We start from the raw sequence: 22,225 nt of genomic DNA on the forward strand, positions 1-22,225 counted from the left end.
TAGCCTTCCTCAGAAGTGTCAAACGAGAGTGATAAAAAACAAATTAACAGTCTATTTTGAAGAGCAGTGATCTGAATCCCATTGAACATGTTTGGAAGAAGCTGAAACTTACTGTCAGGAGATGGCACCCTTGAAATCTGATCATTAAGCCAGCTGTCTCTCTTGGTGACCTTCCCCCTTCCCCTCCATGTTTGTTTGTTCTGGTGGTTAATTGCAAGTTTGGATGCAGACGTGCAGCTGCAGCATCCAGCTTGAGCATACAGTGTGTTCTTACAGCTCATACGATACAGAGATGGAAAAACTATGGAATCAAAATCTGTCTTTACATGCAAGATTGAAGGGATCGTCAACCTTATTAAATGTGAGCGTTGCGGTACTTCTTGGGTACTGTCTACTAATTTGATAAATACCTCTGAAATACTGGTAACTCACTGGTGAGCTATGTTTAGAACAGAACAGCTGGGATATTAAGCTGAGATTTATCGGCAAAGAATATCGCCACCGATGCAAGTTTCCTTTTTTTTTTTTTTTTTGTTTGTTTAGCAATTTTGCTTCAAACATAGTGCTGGCAGCCATAAATTAAAAGTCCTACATATTTTGCAACATACTTACAGGCTGTCTATGAAATGTATACATACAAGATACATGTTGAGGATATTGTAATAAATACATGGCATTATCTCAACCTTCTGGTTTTGGCATGATGACGCCTTCCAAAAATGAGAATCAATGTCAGCACTAGCAGTAGGGGTGAAGCTCCACCTGCTTTCTTGCACGTAATAGCTGCTGAGTGTCGCTAATTTGAGAGCTTCATCACATGACGGATGATGCATCAAGGAACCTACGAGGGCCTCGACAGCGGCCATAAATCTTGGTTCACGCTTGGTGCCACAAACATATCTGCATCCTTCACGGCAGCACATGAAATTAGCTGCGAAATTTGATGGAACGGCCCAGAGCGTATTCCACTGATCACTGAAGGAGCACTTTTTTTTCAAATCCTATTTCGCCTATCTAATTCAAGCTTGGTTTCTGAAGTGATTTTCTTAAAATGCACCTTCAATGTTGTCTAGAGGAACATGATAAGTAAATTTGGAGGTAACACTGAATGATTGCAATGTTTCTTTTATTGTTGTACGGTTAAAAGTGTTGTTTTGAAGTTACTGTAATAAGGAAAGAAAATAATGAGTCAGTATTTATCAGTGCAGCAGCCAATCACAATTAATAAGAGAAAACGCTTTGTCATCCAAATGATGTGTCGCATTACTCGAAGCTGCAGGTTCTTCAATTTTTTTAAAATCATATCATCTGTGTTGTAAATGAGTTACTAAAGTTAATTGAAGAGGCATATGGCCAAGAAACATTAATTATGTTATTAAATATCAGCCTGGGCAGCACAGTGGAACACTGGTTAGCACGTCCACCTCTCTAGAATCTCAGCCTGGTTTACCTCAAGCCATCCAGATTCCTCATTGAAACAGATTTTTCAGCGTGCTGGTTTACCTCAAGTCATCCAGAATTCTCATTGAAACGGACTTTTCAAGGCGAGAACTGGACTGGACAAAGATCTTGGCGCAAATGCAAAATTTAAAAAGAGACAAAGAAGATTGAGATAAAGACGCTTTGATGCCAGTAATGTCAAGTTACAGATGCACTAACCAAGATGTGTTGTTCATATTATCACTGACACCAGCAGCGACACGTGCCTTTGACGTCTATTTCCCTTCCCCCAAACACAAGCAAATTCCCAATCTGATTGCTTGTAATGGTGTCAACAACTGTGTGTTTCACAGATGCTCTGCAGAACGTCGACAGGTTTGACAACTCTGTACACAGGTGTCAAACTCAAGGCCCGGGGGCCAGATACGGCCCGCCACATCATTTTATGTGGCCCGCGAAGACAAATTGTGCATCAAATTGGTGTGTCATTACAAGAATTGCGAATTGTCTTCCCTTTTTTTTTTTTAAATATTTGACCAGTTTTTACTCGTCTGATTTGAAAACGAGTTAATTGTCAGTTTGTTTTGTAGCTTTTACTGTATATAATATGAGGTGCTCATACATTTATTTGGGTTGACAGTCATAATGGCCGTCCGAATGACGCTATGACTACAATGTGGCCTGTAAAAAAAACTAGTTTGACACCCCTGTAAATTTCACCCTGTAAAGGTGAAATTTGGACATATGTTGTACAGTCAAGTAATCTGTGACACAATAAGTGATAGCTGCAGGGTTATCACTTTTATTATTATTCATGCAAAGAGAGACAAAACAATCTGCTTCCATGCATTTCATCAGTCACTCACAGAGATGCAGGGTTCGATTCCGGCTCTGGCCTGCGTGGGAAGGCTCCGGGTACTCAGGTTTCCATATTCCAAAAGCATGCATGATGCATGGAAAGCTGATTGACCACTGCAAATTACTGGTAGGAGTGAGTGTGAGTGCAAATGGTTGGTTGAGCTCTTGCAGCCCCCGTGAGAATATGGATGGATGGATGGATGGATGGATGGATGGATGGATGGATGGATGGATGGATGGATGGATGGATGGATGGATGGATGGATGGATGGATGGATGGATGGATGGATGGATGGATGGATGGATGGATGGATGGATGGATGGATGGATGGATGGATGGATGGATGGATGGATGGATGGATGGATTAGTGTGTGCGCACGTGCTCGTGCGTGTGCCAGTGCCTGCGTTTATACTCATTTGAATGAGGGAGTTCATATGCATGTGAGTCAGGAAATACACTCACTTCTTTCTCTCTCTCTCTCTCTCTCTCTCTCTCTCTCTCTCTCTCTCTCTCTCTCTCTCTCTCTCTCTCTCTCTCTTTCTCTCTCTCTCGCTCTCACTCACTCACTCACTCACTCACTCACTCACTTTTAGTCCATGTTACCTTTTCCAGTGTAGACCGCCTGAAAATTATGGGACTAAGCACCCCAACCGTGTTTTGTGCTTACCAACTTGTTACGTCGGTTTTGATTATTTGGGTATTGATTCTTCAGGTTTTTTCACACGGTGAGTCAAAACGCTTTACATTTTTGGGTTATCAACGTTAGAGTTAAGTGTGTCGTGCTCAGTAATGAACTTTACAAACTTGATTCTTTCATAGGTCGCCAACGTAACTTTACAAGTGAATTCGCACTTTACGAGTGAATTGGGTGTTCTTTCATAATTCATTCTTGGCGACTGAAGGTGTCATTTGCTTTTTCCGCACTGATCGGATTACTTTTATGCGTCATTTTCAGCGAAAATTAGTGAAGACCTAATTGCTGATTATCACGAAAGAACACCACACTATAGTTAGTCACATGACGCTTTTGTGTAGCTTGTTGTTTTGTTGAGCTGTGCAAAGGTTGTGTCAATGATCATGTAAAGCTTTCTTTCAAGAGAACACGTGTCTATGTGTCTAGATAAACCCATTGGTTTTGCCTCCTACTATGGCAACCACATGGTGCTGCAGAAGTCTCCGGAGAGAGCCATTCTGTGGGGTTATGGCAGGCCTGAGGGTGCCCAGGTCACAGTCTACTTGTCAGGACCGAGGAAATACAACAGCTCACCAGTCACTGTGCAGAATGGTAAATGCAGCTTGTTGCTGTTGTGCGGGAGGTTCGATACAAACATCCACAGGGCTGTGATTGGAAGAAAAATAAAGATCTAATCAACCTGATCCTGATACACAAAAACATGCAGTATTCCATTGTTTCCCAACCTTTTTTCATTCACGGCACACCTTTTCATTGGAAAAAATCTCACGGCACACCTTTTCATTGGAAAAAATCTCGCGGCACACCGCCAATAAAAACCTGTTAAGCTCCTACATTAAACTCAGTTATATCACAACGAAAGACGTGAAGTCCTATTCCTATATATGTATGGAGAGTCGAATAACTTAATAGAAATAAATACCAAGTATTCTTTAAATTGTATTCCTTTTTTTAAATAAAAGTGACAGTTTTTTTTTAAAAGGTTTTAGACGGTGTAAGAAATAAACTATTTAAAGTGATTGTGATTAAAATAAAAGAATCAACGTGATTTTGTTTACTGTTTTATACTAGGTCTATAAATATTGCAACAATAAGAAAAAAGTCACTTGCTGTTCTGACAGCAGCTCAGTGGCTATCACAGTCGAGGTGTCTCAACTTGACTGTTTATTTTATGAATGTGAAAAATAACCAATCCAGGTTCTCCGGCCTTGCGCGAACTGACGAGTGGTTTGGCGATCCTGTTTACAATGCGCTCCGTAATTAATATTGGACAATCCCACGGCACACCTGAACGTCTCTCACGGCACACCAGTGTGCCGCGGCACAGTGGTTGGGAAACACTGCAGTATGCAAATTGCTTGAAACTATTTATTCTTTTATTTTTGAGCCAACCCCTGCAGACACAAATGAATAAGGAATTTACAATTTCTGTTTCTGACTTTGCAGGCTCTATTTTATTTTTTTTTATTTTTTTTTTTACGGGGCGCACAGTAGCTTAAATAATGCTCAATCTTGCTGTTTGCTTTGTGACTGAGCAGCAGTGCCAGTGGTTCGGCTGGGAGAAAAACAGCAGGCTCGGGAGAAAATTGATTCTTGGGGATTTGTGAACTCGCAAATACCAATGATAAGAGAGACACAATAACGTATACAGTATTTTCTATCAATCATATGCCTGCATTATGTGTGTGCGATTTTCAAATATGTTTAAAGAGTTAAAAATGCATTTCAATGACTAGATACTTAAAGCATATGTGAGTGGTAAAAACATTTTTATAACAAATGGCTTAGCGTGTGGGTCTGGAATGTACCACATGCAATGCATGTGGCAAAACCGGTAAAGCCTAACTATAACACTATGACACCTGCAGGCATCTGGCGAGTCACCCTGGACCCCATCGAGGCCGGCGGTCCCTACAACGTGACTGCAACACTTCAGAACAGTTCGGCCACTCTGATAGATGTGCTGTTTGGTGACGTTTGGCTTTGTAGTGGCCAGAGCAACATGTACTTTGAAATGTCTAAGGTCAGCAAAAAAAGGAAATTCGTACATGACTGACTGGTTGACAGAAAACGTCGGAGTACACCTTGGAATCAAACCAACACTAATTTACATTATCCGGTACATCCCACAATAAGTGAATCCCTTGACACAGAAATCATCAAGCGAAATAATCCTGAGGCATTTTATAGCATTTATGGCACCTAATTTTTAAAGTCTTGCAAACACATTCCAACAAATATATTTTATTGAGCGAGTGCAATAGTAATCAATAACATAAAAACATTGTACTGCACGGTGAAACAGGGTACCCAGAATACAACTAAAATACATGAGATTTCGTCCACGAGTTAATTGTCCAAAGAAAATAACGTAAGCGCAAAACTAGAACCGGCAATTTGCTGTCATGAGCGTGTCTGAGCAGATTATTCATCCGCGTGCCGTTTGTAGGGTCAAAATGATGAATGGCGGCATCATCGTGAACCCCTTGTACTACCATTATACTCGGTTAAGGATTCAAAATGCTTTTTTACTTCCCATTAGATTTTCAATGCATCCGAGGAACTCGCTCTTGCGTCCAATTACCCTCACGTGAGGCCTTTTATGGTTGCTTTGAAGATGAATGACACTGAGTTGACTGATCTGACTGGAGTAACGCTACCGTGGTTTGTGCCTGAAGCAAGTAAGCAAGTTTTTTATTTGCTTGCCGATATTATGATCCAAAGACTGCTTTTGAGAAGGCAATACGTTTCCAGGTGGTCTGTCGCAGTTCTCTGCAGTGTGTTGGCTCTTTGGACGTTACATGTACGAGAACCTGAACTACCCGATAGGACTGGTGGAGACCTGTTGGGCGAGAACGCCCATTGAAGCCTGGTCATCTTCACGAGCGCTTCAGAAATGTGAACTGGACCAAAATAAAAAGTATAGTAGGTATGGACACGGACTACTTGAGGACTGGAACCACTTTGTGCTTGGGGACCACTGGTCTAAACGGGTGCAAAAAATGTTGTCCTCAGTTCACGGACTGACAACTCTGTCCTGTGGAATGCGATGATCCACCCACTGCTTAACATGACAATCAAAGGAGCCCTCTGGTACCAAGGTAACGTGCACAGTCAGAACCTACTCTGACTATACAATCACGAAGATATTTAACTTTTTGTTTTTAGGTGAAAGAAATTCAAATTATCATCAAAACGAATACAACTGTTCATTCCCTGCCATGATTGATGACTGGAGGATGGCATTTCACCTGGGCTCAGGTGGGCAGACTGCCATGGACTTTCCCTTTGGATTTGTACAGGTACTTTAATGACCAATGTGTAACAGGTAATTGTTTGATTTAAAATGGTCCAAATCCTCAGAAGCTCAGCCTCTTACAGTATCCCTCAATGAAAGCAGACTGATTACATTTGTGTTGAATCAAAACAAAACATTTGTAACATTTGTTTTTACTTTGGAACTAAACTGATCAACAATTTTGCCAATTTTCTGACATATTACGGACAAAACGAGTCACTAAATCACAACTGCAGCATTTTCTTCACTGTCTATCAGAAATAATTCCTTATTTTAAAGGGATGGATATCAAAATGTGTTTTAAAAATCACATCCATCCATTTACCATAATTGTGGAAAGATTCTTAAAATAATTGATAGTTAGAGCCTCATTATTACTTCTTTGGCCAGCGACAACTTTGTCATTATTTTTTTCATGTGCCTTTTAGACAGTAATAATCGATTTCTCTCTGATGTTAGCTGTCCACCAACAAAAGCGGCTCCACGAATAACGCCTTTCCAAACATCCGCTGGCACCAGACGGCTGACAAAGGCTTTGTCCCAAACTCTCGTCTGCAAAAGACCTTCATGGCTGTGGCTTTGGATTTGCCGGATGAAACATCACCGTATGGCACGTAAGAAAACAGTATGGGTGTATACTGAAGTGACTCACACACAGCAAATTAGCGGTGTGACGATTCATCGATAACTAATCAATTATCAAATAAAACAATAATTATTTTGAGACTCAAATAATCATTTGGGATGGAAATGAACATGTTTTTTTAATTGCTCTATCAAATAATCAACAAAATAATTGCAAGATTACTAATCAATTATTAAAATAATCGTAAATTGTAGTGAACGCGTTTTGCTCCATTCATCATTTACAGTATTTCACAAACAGTATGGCTCGCAAGTGATTGTGCTATGAGAAACCTAATCATCTAAGTGTGTGGGGGATGTGTGTGTGTGTGTGTGGGGGGGGGGGGGGCTAAAAGGTGGCTCAAAGAAGAATGGTGCTCATGTTTCTGAACTGACTATGTGTGTGTGTGTGTGTGTGCGTGCGTGCGTGCGTGCGTGCGTGCGTGCGTGCGTGCGTGCGTGCGTGCGTGCGTGCAGAATCCACCCTCGTCATAAGCAGGACATCGCATACAGACTGACACTCGGAGCACGAGCAGTGGCCTACAATGAAACGGATGTGGTCTTCCTTGGACCTTTCCCAAAACAAATACTGTCCACTCCGATGTATATCAACATTACCTACGACCAGGCAGTTGCTGTCAAGTCATCAAAAGACATCTTTGAGGTAATAAATATTAATGAGGTAATAAACATTGACCTTATTGCTTAGAGAACTTGCAGCAGCCTAAGGCTAGTGATTCCCAGCACTGCCCTAAACAATGTATTTGTAATTTGATAAATTGGCTCAAACAAGTGAGTTATCTCTCCTATAAACTGTGTTTTTCCTCCAAGATTTGCTGCTCACAGTCACAGGGCCCATGTGAGCCCAAGTCCCAGTGGGTTCCGGCTCCCATCGTCCAATGGGCTTCCACCAGCATCCAGATGGCAGCCAATGTCTGCGATGTAGCAGCACTACGATATGCGTGGAAAGACTGGCCATGTGATTTCAAAGCATGTCCCGTTTATGGCGCAAAAACTGCATTACCTGCGCCCCCTTTCATTTTTGATCGCTATCAAGTTAATACCTCTGGCTCAACAGATAACAACCAATCTTTTTGGAAAGATGTTTTATAAATCCCTATAAATTAGCTGCTGAGGTGTACGGTGTACTATGCATAAGATTCTGATGACGTTTTTGAAAAACACTGTCAATGATTGCAATGATCCTAAGACTGCATAGGGTCCATGTTTTTATTCAAACACTTTCCCATACAATCACTGTCGTTTACACAATTTGAACAAATAAAAAGGTCAATATTGAGCTACTGGTTTCTATTCACAAAAATAAACGATCAATGTTTTCTGCATTTGTCATCCTTGTCTTGTTCAAAAAGTCTTTTTTCAAACTTGAGTCAAAAAGTCTTTTTCAAACTTGAGTCTTGAAAAAGAGGGGGTCGTCTTATAATCAGGGTCGTCTTATATTCGGGCCAATACGGTACCTTTTTTGTGACAGTTAGGTGTCGGACAAATTTTACGGGGGCGGGGGGGTGACGTCAGTGCCTCCCCAGTCATGAACCTCACCGCACATCACTGTGCTGTAGATAGTTTTGGAAGAACCTTTTACATTATGTGGTTTCCAAACTTCAAAAGCATGCATGATGCTGATTGACCTCTGCAAATTACCGGTAGGAGTGAGTCTGAGTGCGGATTGTTGGTTGCGCTCTTGCAGCCCCCATGAGAACGTGGACGGATGGATAAGTAGTGTGCCCGTCCCTGCTCTATTACGCATGTGAATCAGGAAGTGCACTCACTTCTGTCTCTCTCTCTTTCACCTTCTCTTTCACTCACTCACTATTAGTCCATGTTACTTTTTTCCACTGTAGACCGCTCGAAAATTATGGGACTAAGCATCCCAAGATATTCTTCTTTATTTGCAATTGTGTTTTCTGCTTACCTACTTGTCACGTCGGTTTTGGTTATTTGGGTATTGATTCTTCAAGTTTTTCACCACGGTGAGTCAAAACACCTTACGTTTTTGGGTCATCAACGTTAGAGTTAAGTGTGTCATATTCAGTAAAGAACTTTACAAACCTGATTCTTTCATAGGTCGCCAATGTAAATTTACGCGTCAATTCGTACTTTGGGTGTTCTTTTATAATCCATTCTTGGCGACTGAAGGTGACATTTTCCGCACTGATCGGATTACTTTTATGCGTCATTTTTAGCGAAAATTGGTGAAGACCTAACTTCTGACTATCACGATAGAACACCACATTGTAGTTAGTCCGCATGACGCTTTTGTGCATGTTGTTGTTTTGTTCAGCTGGAGGTAGGGCGAGGTAGCACAATTCAAAATGGCTGTCCAGGATGGCAAAATAAACAAATCGTCTGCAAGAAAACAAGAGCAATATGTCAAGAAAATCCTACTTGAGCAATTGATTTTCATTATTGGGATTAGTCCGAGTCACTTACAGGTGTGTGCTGACTTTGCTGAGGAGTCAATAAGTTCATATGTGTGCAAAGGTTGTGTCGATGATCAAGTAAAGCTTTCCTTCAAGAGAACCCATGTGTCTATGTGTCTAGATCAACCCATTGCCTTTGCCTCCTACTATGGCAATCACATGGTGCTGCAGAAGTCTCCGGAGAGAGCCATTCTGTGGGGTTACGGCAGGCCTGAAGGTGCCCAGGTCACAGTCTACTTGTCAGGACCGAGGAAATACAACAGCTCACCAGTCACTGTGCAGAATGGTAAATGCAGCTTGTTTTTTATAAAAAATGCCTTAGCGTGTGGGTCTGGAAGGAATCACATGCAATGAATGTGGCAAAACCGGTAAAGCCTAACTATAACACTATGACACCTGCAGGCATCTGGCGAGTCACCCTGGATCCCATCGAGGCCGGCGGTCCCTACAACGTGACTGCAACACTTCAGAACAGTTCGGCCACTCTGATAGATGTGCTGTTTGGCGACATTTGGCTTTGTAGTGGTCAGAGCAACATGTACTTTGAAATGTCTAAGGTCAGCAAAAAAAACAAAAAACAAATCCTGTGACACAGAAATCACCAAGTGAAATACTCCTGAGGCATTTTTATAGCATTTGTGGCACCTCATTTTTACAAACACATTCCAACAAATATATTTTAATGAGCGAGTGTAATAGTAATCAATAAAATAATGTACTGCACTGTGAAACAGGGTACCCAGAATACAACTAAAAGACACGAGATTTTTTCCATCATAAGAGTTAAGGGGATTTGCTGTCATATCTATAAATCAAGATAATACAATCTGTTGAAAAACTACAAGTATGGCGGTAACTGAGCATGTCTGAGCAGATTCTTTATCTGCGTGCCTTGTACGATTATACTCGGTTAGAGATTCAAAATGCTTTTTTTACCTCCCGTTAGATTTTCAATGCATCCAAGGAACTCGCTCTTGCGTCCAAGTATCCTCACGTGAGACCTTTTATGGTTGCTTTGAAGACGAGTGACACAGAGTTGACTGATCTGATTGGAGTAACGCTCCCATGGTTTGTGCCTGACGCAAGTAAGCAAGTTTTTTTGTTTGTCGATATTATGATCCAAATACTGCTATTGAGAAGGTAATACATTTCCAGGTGGTCTGTCTCAGTTCTCCGCAGTGTGTTGGCTCTTTGGACGCTACATGTACAAGCGCCTGAACTACCCGATAGGACTGGTGGAGACCAGTTGGGGGGGCACGCCCGTTGAAGCCTGGTCATCTTTACGAGCACTTCAGAAATGTGGACTGGAGTATAGGTATAGACACAGACTACTTGAGGACTGGAACCACTTTGTGCTTGGGGACCACTGGTCTAAACAGGTGTAAAAATCTTTGGTCTCAGTTCACAGACTGACAACTCTGTCCTGTGGAATGCGATGATCCACCCACTGCTTAACATGACAATCAAAGGAGCCCTCTGGTACCAAGGTAACGTGCATGGTCAGAACCTACTCTGACTTTGCAATCAAGAAAATATTTGACTTTTTGTTTTTAGGTGAAAGAAATTCAAATTATCATCAAAACGAATACAACTGTTCATTCCCTGCCATGATTGATGACTGGAGGATGGCATTTCACCTGGGCTCAGGTGGGCAGACTGCCATGGATTTTCCCTTTGGATTTGTACAGGTACTTTAATGACCAATGTGTAACAGGTAATTGTTTGATTTAAAATGGTCCAAATCCTCAGAAGCTCAGCCTCTTACAGTATCCCTCAATGAAAGCAGACTGATTACATTTGTGTTGAATCAAAACAAAACATTTGCAACATTTGTTTTTACTTTGGAACTGCACTGATCAACACTTTTGCCAATTTTCTGACATATTACGGACGAAACCAGGAACTAAATCACAACTGCAGCATTTTCTGCCCTGTCAATCAGAAATAATTCCTTGTTTTCAAGGGATGGATATTAAAATGTATTTTAAAAATCACATCCATCCATTTATTGGCATAATAGTAGAAAGATTCTTAAAATAATTGATAATTAGAGCCTCATTATTATTTCTTTGGCCAGCGACAACTTTGTCATTATTTTATTCAAGTGCCTTTTAGACAGTGATAATCGATTTCTCTCTTACGCTAGCTGTCCACCAACAAAAAAGGCTCCACGGATGACGGCTTTCCAAACATCCGCTGGCACCAGACGGCTGACAAAGGCTTTGTCCCAAACTCTCGTCTGCAAAGGACATTCATGGCTGTGGCTTTGGATTTGCCTGATGAAACTTCACCGTATGGCACGTAAGAAAACAGTATGGGTGTATACTGAAGTGACTCACACAGAGTAAATTAGCGGTGTGACGATTCATCGATAACTAATCAATTATCAAATAAAGCAATAATTATTTTGAGACTCAAATAATCATTTGGGATTGAAATGAGCACTTTTTTTTTTAAATTGCTCCATCAAATAGTCAAAATAATTGCAGGATTAATCAATTATCATTTACAGTATTTCACACACAGTATGCATGCGTGCAGAATCCACCCTCGTGATAAGCAGGACGTAGCATACAGACTGACACTCGGAGCACGAGCGGTGGCCTACAATGAAAAGGATGTGATCTTCCTTGGACCTTTCCCTAAAAAAATACTGTCCACTCCGATGTATGTCAACATTACCTACGACCAGGCAGTCGCTGTCAAGTCATCAAAAGACATCTTTGAGGTAATAAACATTGACACGGCCGGGCTTACATTGACCTTGCTGTTTAGAAAACCTGCAGCAGCCTAAGGCTAGTGATTCCCAGCACTGCCCTAAACAATGTATTTATAATTTGATAAATTGGCTCAAACAAGTGAGTTATCTCACCTATAAACTGTGTTTTTCCTCCAAGATTTGCTGCTCACAGTCACAGGGCCCATGTGGGCCCAAGTCCCAGTGGGTTCCGGCTCCCATCGTCCAATGGTCTTCCACCAGCATCCAGATAGCAGCCAATGTCTGCGATGTTGCAGCACTACGATATGCGTGGAAAGACTGGCCATGTGATTTCAAAGCATGTCCCGTTTACAGCGCAAAAACTGCATTACCTGCGCCCCCTTTCATTTTTGATTGCTATCAAGTTAATACCTCTGGCTCAACAGATAACCAATCTTTTTGCAAAGATGTTTTATAAATCTCTATAAATTAGCTGCTGAGATGTACGATGTACTATGCATAAAATTCTGATGACGTTTTTGAAAAACACTGTCAATGATCCCTAGACTGCATAAAGTCCATGTTTTTATTTAAACGAACACTTTACCACACAAGTCACTGTCATTTACACAATTTGAACAAATAAAAAGGTCAATATTGAGCAACTGGTTTCTTGTCACAAAAATAAACAATTGTTTTCTGCATTTGTCATCCTTGTCTTGTCAATTTTTATGACCTTCAAAGTCTTTTAGGAACCGAAATTCAGGAGCTGAAGTAGGAAGTTGACGGCTTCACAGATGTGGTGGTCGGGTGCGACGCACTGGAACAATGCAATGTCTGTGCTAAAAGACGGAAATAAAATATTAAGAGCTGAGAAATATTTAATAGTCATCATTACAGTCTTTTATAATTACGGCAAAAAGTATGGTTACAGATCTAGTAATATATAAGAATAGGTATTTTCAAAACAACTTATTTGTTCTATTATTAAGGCACTCTCATCTGTAATCAGAACCACTCTGATATGTTCCTTCCAATGACTTTTTAAATTGTAAAAAAACAATTTTGTAAGGCTATTTTCAAGGTGGACTTGAAATGGTAATAAGGTCATAAGTAGCCTTCAAATTATGTAGAAAATTATTGAAAATCCCATTACTTTAAAATCAACATTTGGCAACCAAACCTGGGATTTGCTCCAGCTTGTCACTAAAGCGTCGGTGTCGCTGATAGGCCTCAAAGTTGATGGAGGCGTCGTCCTCTGACAGGCTGTGAGGATTCTGGCCATCGCCCGGGCGACACACTTCAAAACGTATCCATCGGTAGCTATGAGGACATAAGACAGCAAAACTTAAAGCATTTACAAGATGGGAACCACAGAATACAAAACATTAGGAGCATAAAAATTATTTATATATCATGTACTTGTTACACTTCCGTGCGCCAGGACAACTTTGAATGAGATTCTGGATGGTGGGATGTGAGAAGCCAAAAAAGTCAGCTCCAGATGGCACAATTGGGGCAACGGCCTTGGAACTGAAAAAAGAAAGAAAAAAGGTGATATCGTGGGCGTGGAAGTGTCAAAGCTAACTTTACTTTCAACTGAACTTTACAAGTAAAAAAAAAAAAAAACATGACATCACAGACAAATCTTGCAATACCCAATCTCAGTGCGCATCTGAGGCAAGTGGACGTGTATTTTTCTTGTTCTTAGTTTTGATGATTGTTCAGTATTGTACCTGACTGATGCGATGGCCTTGAGTAGGTTGGAGTGGCACGTCAGGGCCGAGGAGGCCACGATAGCATTCTGGGGATCGTCTTCAGGTACAATCTCAAACTAAGCCAAAACAATTGGGAAAAAAATGATTACGTCCCCTCCAATTTTGACTTTTGGTAACCAGCTAGCATCCATGTTTATGGGATGCAGGAAGAAACCTGACTTCCTGGAGAAACTGCAAATTCTATGACACTGTTTTTGTTCTCATAGAAGACTTCATTATTTACAAATGTGTTACATTCTTTATCAAGTTTTTCTAAAGATAATATAACAGTGCTTTTAATGCATATGGGATCATTTTGAATGATGGCCTTTCATTTGTTTTGTTGACTTTGTAAGGCTCTTTGGACACAAAAAAAAAACCCACTAACAAATCATTTGGCTTGTACAGGTGTACCTCCTCGCCTTACCTGCGGTCCGCTTCCTCCATCTTTGATTTGGCATGTGTAGAGGCACTGCAGCTCAGGGTTTTTCATGCTGGCAAAGACCCGCGTGCTGCAGAAGCCCACCGGGTAGATGGCACATTCGTCATGGAAAAACATTCGGTCCGTGATGATCTGGGGGGGGAAGTAGGGAAATGTTTGCTTTTGCCTACACGCCAGCGCAGTGTCTCGTGACTTGACTGACCTCGCCCAAGCTGTACAACGTTAAGCCACCCAACACAATGGGGAAGACGGGACGACCGCAGGAGTCAAGCGGGATGGGTTGCACGAGCTTACGGGAACCGTCAGCCAGTTTTCGCTTCTTTGCCATTTTCTTTGGAACTAAGAATGATGAAATTATTATCAACTTTTTGATACTGATGAAGTCACCCAAATAATTCAAAAAAGCACTCACGCTCATCCTTTCCATTCTCTCTGCCCCGCTCTTTGCGCTCCTTCTTGGGTTTTTTAAGCTGCCCCTCGTCCACAGCCGACGCCACTGATGTGAGCATGTGCGTCCCGCACAGGCTGGGTGGTGCTCCGGGACCGGAGCTCGCCGGGGGAGGCGGCACGGCGGGATGAGTGGTTGAGCTGGGCGTGGGCAGGAAGTCACCCTCTGACAGGGACTGGTAGTGCAACAGCAACAATCTGGGCATATGGAGGACAAGTTTGAAAAAGTTGGAACGTGCTCTTTGGGTGTCATGATGACAAATTTTTAAGATAACAATCTAAAATACTATTATTATTTGAAACAATAATAGAATAAAAAATAATCCAGTGTATTTACGTACTGGCGCTCTTCCTTGGCTCTTAAAAATTTCTCTTCGAGATGGGCAACTTCGTCATGCAAAGCTGCGTTTTCCTGTGAGGGAATAACAACTGTCACGTACACTACCATTCAAAAAAGTTTGAGGTCATCCAGACAATTTAGTGTTCTTCATGAAAACTAACAAAATTGCACAAGGGTTTTCAAATCATTCATTAGCCTTCTAACACAATTAGCAAACACAATGTACCATTAGAACACTGGAGGGATGGTTGCTGGAAATGGACCTTAATAAACCTGTGTAGATATTGCATTAAAAAACAGATGCAAGTCTTAAAGCAACTCACAAATATCATGGCTCGTGCTGCTTTGCGTAGTCGGAGGTACTTCAACCGATACTTTTCATTCATTTTTTTCCGCGCACCTCTCCTCATCTTGGCTTTGTTCTCCGAGGAGATTGCAGGGGACGGAAAAGGGGCAACAGCGGGGGCGGCCCCGGATCCCGAAGCAGAGACGGTGTTCTGCTGCTGTGTGCCCAGGAAGGCCTGAGCGGTGAAGGCCTTTAGGGCCTGCTGCCGCTCAACATCTGTCTGAGGGAGAAGACAGTGAACACCGACAGACTCTTGCAGTGGCAACACTCTCAAAACGATAGATAAAAACAAAAACTAAAATGGAAATGGTGAAAACATAACTGATGCTACGTATGTAAACACAGAAAAAGAGTTTGACTAAATTGGTTTGACTGGGGATCATAGCTGCAAGTATGCTTTAATGTTTACAAAATCCCACAACAAACAAGTACCAATGGGATTTTTGACTGCAGAACAAAAAGCATTGAAGTAATTACATAAGTAGCTGCAATATAATTCTGATATTTGAACGCAGTCACTATTGCATTACTGCCCCTCGTTCAACTCACCAGCAATGCAAAGACTCCATTTCTGTTTTCAATCCTCTTGAATCTCTTGCTGCCTTTTTGTGTCTGAAACATAACGTGAAACTGAGGCAGACACATGGAGGCTAGAGCTGCAGCAGGCCTTCAGTTTACTAAAAACTGGCTTGTGCAGATCAAAACAAAGTTGCCTGCACCATCATATCGAACCCCCAGTTCTGATAACTATGGTGATGTAAAAGGACGGAAGCAATGCTAAATTAACTCAAAATGAAGAATGCGTAGCATCAAATGAACAAAAAGAGTGAATGTACTCTTAAGTGTGAAGTCCCACTTACCTCGCGATACATGACAGCTTCCAGACTTGACTTTGCACTGCAAACATAGCAAAACAGAAATGCAATTTTTGCAACATGCTTAATCTTATTTAAAATAATTGATTCTTGACCATCAATGTCAAATAATATGTGATAATAATTGCCCATACTTGGACTGAACAAGCCCCCGGTCAATGATTCTTTGCTTGATCTCTTTAATGTGCATGGGATGTCCAGCTTCCTCCAAAACTATCTACAGTATGTGTAGAACACAAAATAAAGAAACAATCCAAGTGCATTAACCTTTATCTGTTAACTATTAAAAAAAATGCAAGTGGAAAAGCACCAACCTGAGCAGCATCAAGCCAGGTGAGGTTTGGCTTTTCTGCAATTTCACTGGATGGTTCACTGCAAAAGGGAGTTGGGGTTTCATCGATACAATTACTTTTCATGTCACCTTAACCTCAATTACAACAAACCTCTCCATCGTATCAGCCGTCCCAGACAGACCAGCGATGCTATCCAAAGATGGAAATAGAGAGTAGCTCCCTTGCCCGTCAGGCTCCATCTCTGACTCAAATGTGTTGAGTGACTCCATCTTGTGAGCACAACAAAGAAACAAGCCTGTCAATAATTTTGGACAAAATACGGGCAGAAACAGACTCACCTTTTTAGGAAATGAACTAACACTTATGCTTTTGTGCTGTGCGTTGAGAGTAGTTGTTTAGTTCATTGTTTACATGCAGCTAAAAGGCTAACGTTAGCAAAACCTGAGAGTAGCAAACTCGCGCAAGCGGGGTGGTAACTCTTACGGTTTCGGAGCAAAAAACATAATGTATCTCTGTGTCTCAGAGTCATTTGTTGCCAATAAGCTTTCTTTTTCATTCAATTTGCTGCAAAGAATTTCTCCGACATTTCCGCATTTCTTCGTCTTCTACTCCAAAATTAAATTGTGCTAGCAGACTTATGAAGCATTACCGCCATCTCCAGTCTTACTGTGTGAATTACATTTAGTAGTGATCCGTTGCTAGTGCGTACTTGATGTAGAAAACTGCAAGCTTTATTTTTGTCAGTTATTTCAAATAAATAGTATTTATTATGTCTTCAAATTAAAAGGCGTAGATCCCCTACGTTCTTGCCGCACCTTTTGTGTGTGTGTGTGTGTGTGTGTGTGTGTGTGTGTGTGTGTGTGTGTGTGTGTGTGTGTGTGTGTGTGTGTGTGTGTGCATATATATATATATATATAAAATATATATATATATATATATATATATATATATAATGTCCGCGTCCATTCATTGTTATGCAAATATGTCATCTGCTGTGGGCATTTAGTGGTCTTCTGCAGTGAACAATGCAGATTACAGGAACTTGTTAAAACTAGGACATAAAAATAACATTTGTGGTGTACCTATTGAGTACTTTTTTCATCATATCAGATACTGTATATAGTGAGAGAGATGTTGATGATATGTTACTTTCAAATGGTTTCCTCTGGTTGGCTAAACTAAAACCAGCAGAGGTGACGTTCTAAAAATGTGAAATACGAGCAAAAGATGGAGTCCATGCAAGATTGCATCATGTCACTGCACGACACTGGGGGTGACATTTTGAGAGACGACAAGTACTAATTTGTTTCAAAGATGGTTAATTATACATTTTTACCCATCTTTTGCATGTTCCCACATTTAGTTTTCTTCCTTCAAAAGGTATTCACTTTGAGGTTCAACAAATTAAAAAGTAGAATATTATGTTTGCTTCCAAAACTTGTCATGCTGTTTCCAGTATATAATAAAGAAGCAGAAGCAGTCATTGAGAAGATCCTTTATTGTGTCATTTCCCAACAACATGAAAAAAGTATGTGCTGTGTTCCCACTCTTAATAACAATTGAGCTGGCCATAGTTTAACATCACTCTCGTCACTCTATTTCCTGGCAGGTAGTATTCCAGCAGTTTGGCGCCGACTGAGAAATAAAGGTACGCTGAGAGAGAGAAAAAACAGTTTTATACAACCTCAAATTGGGTAACATTACATTAAAAAAATAATACTAGTCATATTTTAATGGAAGGCATGACTAACAAAACATCTTTTCATGACAACTAGTGTTTCTCACCATAATACTCAAAAACTGCATCAACCTTTGACCCGATGAGAGGAAAGTCAGTAGCAATTAATCGCGGATACCCAGGATCCATTTGGTTTGAAGCCTCATCATAGCTGTGATAAAGCAGAGATATAAAATAAACGGTTGCGTCAATGTTCAACCACAAGCACTTTGTGATTATAAGGGATTGAACAGAACGGATGAAAGCAAAATGTTGAATGGAAAAATATTTTATATTGTATTTTTGCTTGTGCTAACAGTCCCCCCCCCCCCCCACACACACTCATGCTCTAAACTTGAACTGTATTTTAGTACACTTTTTTAAGACATCTTTTAGACCCCCCCAATACATCCCCAAAAATGTGTTTGCATTGTTTTTCATGTGCAAGTCTTTTGACTGGAATTTGAAATCAAAATCAAAAGTTGTATATCTTATTATTGGATTGTGCACTCACCTCCAATACTCTGTATTCACAAAAAATAATGTTTTTCCAGTCTCTACCACGTAGACGGCTGCATCCACCTTACTGACAGTGGAAGGCAGGCCCAGGCTGGTTAGCGGTTTTGGATAACCTGGTATTATTGTCTTTGGAATGGAATATATGCCCCACACCTGATTACCTGGAGAGAAAGAAGCGCTAGAGATAAAGTTAATTCGCATACAATATGTAACCACAATTTCATGACTTTTACCCTCAAAGAGAAAAACTGTGTCTTTGTTTTCGGCCTCATATGCAGCGTCAACAGTGTTGATCGGTGGCCATTTTGTGCTCACTTTAGTAAAACGGATTTCTGGGGATGAGGCACTCCTCCTCCAGTAGTATCTGGGGAGGTATTTAAACGTAAAGATGAAGTACTCTGATGCTTTACAAACACAAGGGGAAAAAAGTTACCCATTTTTGAAGAAGTAGTAGTCTCCCCTGATGGATGTGGTGGCATCAAATACCAAATCGGGGTTGCATTGCTCATCACGAGGGTTTGGAAGAGGGTCTTGCGGGTCTTCTGTTGGATCCTCCGGCTCTGGTTCAAATCGTTGTACGGGTTCGGGGACTTTTGTTGGCTCTTGTGTGCGGCTACCTGGGAGATGGAGAGCAATGCAAAACTCCATCATATAAAACCGGGCCTCCCTGTATTGAACCAAACTCTATATTAAATACAAAATGTGAGAAAGACAATCCAGTTGTGGTGCTCCCCTGTTGCCGTTGTTTCTATTGCATGGATCTATCCACTGGAGAAACCCCAATGCTTTAACAGTGATTATTAATCGTAAAATAAGTCACATTTATTTGACTTGAACTCACCATAGAGCGCCTGAATCTCTTGCCTATCATCATCTGGCAGCTTGTAGTCGTCTGTGTTGACATACTTATAAGTGGGGAACATCAGCGCACCCCTGTCTCTGGAATGGTCTAATCCCAAAGCATGGCCCAACTCGTGTGCGGCCACCAGGAACAGATTCACACCTGTATTCAGGAAGGATAACAAGGCAAACAGAATTATTATTATTATTATAATGACTCGGTGCTCCACTCCGCTTCAATATTCCATGGAGAAGTGCGGTACCTGTTTGGTCTAGTGTCCATTCTTCATCATCATCAAAGTGTGTGTCCCCTCCTTGATTCAGCCCCGGAGAGTTTGCGTGAGCTAAGACTCTACCCGGGCCGTCAAAAGGATTAAAGTCCCCATGAGCTTCATTAAAATAAACAAAGAGGATTAGAAAAGTACTCGTAAATGTGTGTAGGTACACCTTCTTCCATCTGGACTTACATCCACCCTTAAAGACGATCACGATATCCGCAGTGCCATCGTCGATCTGCTTGAAGTCTAGTGGGATGACGTCGCTGTAGAGTTGGAAGGCTTTACCGATGATGTCATCCACCTGTTCCTGGCTCAAATCCGATGTGTATTGAGTGATCCTGTTCAAATCACATGGAATCATTCATCACAACGCAAAAACCAAAGAAGTGGAGCTAGGGATATTTTACAAAGTATTTTCGTCACATATTTACAGTGGATGGGAATTTGGCAGACCGTGGTCTGCCAGTCGGGAAATTAACTCATTGAATGAATTATGATTTTAATATATTTTTAAAAGTACCTCCGCCAGCTGTGGCACAACTACTGTATGTGTGTGATGGTGGTCACATGGATGCATGTGGAAGGGGGTCACCAAGTGCCCAATTTACAGAGGTCAACTTTACATCACCTCCAAGCGGACTTGCAGTTCCTTATGAATGAAAATAGGTCCTCTAGTGTCAGTATTCTGGTCAATGAAACCGATTGGAAATTGTTTTGGTCAAAAACCAAAACACCACACCACTATTCTAATTTGCCACAGACTAGTACTAGTACTAGCCAAGCTCTGCTAAGTCTGACGATTAGCAATCATCCAACTTTACCTGTAAGTTATAAGTTTCTTAGTCCATTTGGGTATCCCAGGAAAGTGTCCATAGCGGCTGATGTCTGACACACCACACCTGGAAGTTTTCATGGTCTCCACCGTCTCCTTGTTCAAGACCCCCGTCACCTGTTTACCAATATTCATGTATGATGGACAAATATCTCATTAACTATGTTTTCTGCCTAAACACAACAAAATTTCACCAACAAAGTCATTCTAATAGGATTGGGTCCGTCATGGTTTGTACCTCCAAGCCAAAGAACGCCTGCATGGTTTCCAGATCCTCGCTAAAGTTGCTCCTAATAGGGCTTCTCCTTGTGGAGTTTCTGGTCCCGACATCATTGTAAAACTGAGCGAGATATTTCTAGTGCAAAGCAAGACACATTTAAGTATTAAACACCTTTTTTTGCCTTGCCTTTCTTGTGAGACATTCCCTGAGAAAGGCCAAATTCAAAACAGAGATAAGAATAAACAATGAAGTAAGAAGACTCACCTTTAAAACAAAAAAAAAAACGCCAGCTTCACACATGTTATGTTGTTCTGATGTTTTTACGATGACTACTTTTTGCACTTGTGTGATGTCAAAAAATTAGACAGGTCCTACGTATGACTATTTACAGTGGTTAACGTATTCTTACACTTAAGAATCTAAAATCAAACTGATTATTTTTATGATATAATGTTTCTAAATTTGACCAAATTTGAAATCAACATTACCCCATAACCAATTGTTCCACTGAACGTAATCCTGTGAAGCAAATCATGAATAGGGATTATTTTATTTTTTGCAAAGGACTCCATTTTTATCAGTCAGTGCTAACCCATTTAGTAGCTCCTAGTTTTGTCAGTTTGTCTACATTATTGTAGCTTACCTCAGCCAGGTCATGATCATCCGGTGAAATGGTCGGAGCGACGGTCGGTGCTGCATGGCTCACTGCCAAAAAACCCACAACGAGCAACAGCGTCCATAGAACTGATCGCAGCATCATGGTTCTCCTCTTTCTGCTCTTCTTTCCTCAAAGAGTATTCAGTATCCTATGTCGTGTTCATGTCAATTATATTAAGACAAACCCGCAGTGTCAGGGCTTCCTCTGATTGCTCAATAATGGAAAATCAATTTTCACTGATCACGATAGCTGTGCAGGGAAACACGATGTACTACATCACATCTGTTAAATCAAATAAAAAAATGAACATATTGTGGAATCTTGTTGTGAGTGCCACAAAACAAGAACACTGCAATCTTTTTTTTTGTTGACAGAGATGGCTTGTACTTTACCATACCCTTTGGTAAATAAAAAACGTAGTCCAGCTGCTTTGGTAAATAGAAGTCCAGTACTGTATTGCGCTATTTGGACTCTTGAAATCTCGGGATTGGATTTTGGAAAAGTGAGTGCGTATTATATTTGACAGAACTTTTAGATGGTAGGACTATAAATCCAAACTATAGTATGAAGTTGCAGCAATAAAGCTGTCTGCTTAAAGCACTGTGA

General features: G+C 41.0%; 4 protein-coding genes across 5 annotated transcripts; 2 read left to right on the plus strand and 2 right to left on the minus strand.

The window, feature by feature from the left end:
* The first annotated feature begins 1,674 nt into the window (after positions 1–1,674).
* Positions 1,675–8,349, plus strand: LOC148395098 (sialate O-acetylesterase-like). 2 transcript variants are annotated; one of them, XM_088380760.1, is made up of 10 exons: positions 1,675–1,815; positions 3,421–3,585; positions 4,863–5,017; positions 5,537–5,675; positions 5,749–5,923; positions 6,010–6,095; positions 6,163–6,296; positions 6,752–6,906; positions 7,394–7,580; positions 7,748–8,349. In XM_088380760.1, exons 1-10 carry the CDS (start codon positions 1,794–1,796, stop codon positions 8,027–8,029), a joined length of 1,500 nt encoding a protein of 499 aa, XP_088236886.1. In that variant the 5' UTR covers positions 1,675–1,793; the 3' UTR covers positions 8,030–8,349. The 2 variants fall into 2 exon arrangements, with proteins under 2 accessions (XP_088236886.1, XP_088236884.1); XM_088380758.1 differs by lacking the exon at positions 1,675–1,815 and adding an exon at positions 2,849–3,025.
* Positions 8,350–8,664: 315 nt separating this feature from the next.
* Positions 8,665–12,759, plus strand: LOC148395099 (sialate O-acetylesterase-like). Its single transcript, XM_088380757.1, has 10 exons — positions 8,665–8,907; positions 9,479–9,643; positions 9,760–9,914; positions 10,304–10,442; positions 10,513–10,672; positions 10,759–10,844; positions 10,912–11,045; positions 11,504–11,658; positions 11,899–12,085; positions 12,255–12,759. The coding sequence occupies exons 1-10, from the start codon at positions 8,757–8,759 to the stop codon at positions 12,531–12,533; spliced, it is 1,611 nt and encodes a 536-aa protein (XP_088236883.1). The 5' UTR covers positions 8,665–8,756; the 3' UTR covers positions 12,534–12,759.
* On the minus strand, positions 12,628–17,183 carry tbrg1 (transforming growth factor beta regulator 1). The gene is made up of 15 exons (XM_088380756.1): positions 16,894–17,183; positions 16,706–16,824; positions 16,577–16,634; positions 16,397–16,479; positions 16,248–16,284; positions 15,937–15,999; positions 15,365–15,607; positions 15,043–15,113; positions 14,667–14,899; positions 14,457–14,593; positions 14,240–14,386; positions 13,792–13,889; positions 13,478–13,588; positions 13,239–13,378; positions 12,628–12,897 (listed from the first exon to the last, which is right to left on the minus strand). Exons 2-15 carry the CDS (start codon positions 16,822–16,824, stop codon positions 12,818–12,820), a joined length of 1,620 nt encoding a protein of 539 aa, XP_088236882.1. The 5' UTR covers positions 16,894–17,183; the 3' UTR covers positions 12,628–12,817.
* An 851-nt stretch (positions 17,184–18,034) lies between these two features.
* LOC148395101 (collagenase 3-like) lies at positions 18,035–21,922 on the minus strand. Its single transcript, XM_088380761.1, has 11 exons — positions 21,605–21,922; positions 20,980–21,096; positions 20,731–20,858; positions 20,099–20,247; positions 19,895–20,020; positions 19,633–19,794; positions 19,225–19,408; positions 19,025–19,155; positions 18,787–18,952; positions 18,341–18,444; positions 18,035–18,208 (listed from the first exon to the last, which is right to left on the minus strand). Exons 1-11 carry the CDS (start codon positions 21,719–21,721, stop codon positions 18,105–18,107), a joined length of 1,488 nt encoding a protein of 495 aa, XP_088236887.1. The 5' UTR covers positions 21,722–21,922; the 3' UTR covers positions 18,035–18,104.
* Between the last annotated feature and the right edge of the window lie 303 nt (positions 21,923–22,225).

Source organism: Syngnathus floridae, chromosome 7 (genome assembly GCF_059516105.1).
Source record: "Syngnathus floridae isolate MCC-2025c chromosome 7, RoL_Sflo_1.0, whole genome shotgun sequence".
NCBI classification, from domain to species: Eukaryota; Metazoa; Chordata; class Actinopteri; order Syngnathiformes; family Syngnathidae; genus Syngnathus; species Syngnathus floridae.

Excerpts from the sequence above, each read along its gene's own strand:
- LOC148395101 (XM_088380761.1), bottom strand. The coding sequence starts at position 21,721 with ATGATGCTGCGATCAGTTCTATGGACGCTGTTGCTCGTTGTGGGTTTT. Across the intron at positions 19,409-19,632 it reads AGAGATTCAGGCGCTCTATG|GTAGCCGCACACAAGAGCCA; the intron begins GTGAGTTCAAGT and ends TCCATCTCCCAG. Across the intron at positions 18,209-18,340 it reads TGCAGTTTTTGAGTATTATG|CGTACCTTTATTTCTCAGTC; the intron begins GTGAGAAACACT and ends TCTCTCTCTCAG.
- LOC148395099 (XM_088380757.1), top strand. The coding sequence starts at position 8,757 with ATGTTACTTTTTTCCACTGTAGACCGCTCGAAAATTATGGGACTAAGC. Across the intron at positions 9,915-10,303 it reads TGTACTTTGAAATGTCTAAG|ATTTTCAATGCATCCAAGGA; the intron begins GTCAGCAAAAAA and ends ACCTCCCGTTAG. Across the intron at positions 10,845-10,911 it reads AGGAGCCCTCTGGTACCAAG|GTGAAAGAAATTCAAATTAT; the intron begins GTAACGTGCATG and ends TTTTGTTTTTAG.
- LOC148395098 (XM_088380758.1), top strand. The coding sequence starts at position 2,932 with ATGGGACTAAGCACCCCAACCGTGTTTTGTGCTTACCAACTTGTTACG. Across the intron at positions 3,026-3,420 it reads TCTTCAGGTTTTTTCACACG|ATAAACCCATTGGTTTTGCC; the intron begins GTGAGTCAAAAC and ends CTATGTGTCTAG. Across the intron at positions 3,586-4,862 it reads ACCAGTCACTGTGCAGAATG|GCATCTGGCGAGTCACCCTG; the intron begins GTAAATGCAGCT and ends TGACACCTGCAG.
- tbrg1 (XM_088380756.1), bottom strand. The coding sequence starts at position 16,824 with ATGGAGTCACTCAACACATTTGAGTCAGAGATGGAGCCTGACGGGCAA. Across the intron at positions 16,635-16,705 it reads ACGGCTGATACGATGGAGAG|TGAACCATCCAGTGAAATTG; the intron begins GTTTGTTGTAAT and ends TCCCTTTTGCAG. Across the intron at positions 13,890-14,239 it reads ATGGAGGAAGCGGACCGCAG|TTTGAGATTGTACCTGAAGA; the intron begins GTAAGGCGAGGA and ends GTTTTGGCTTAG.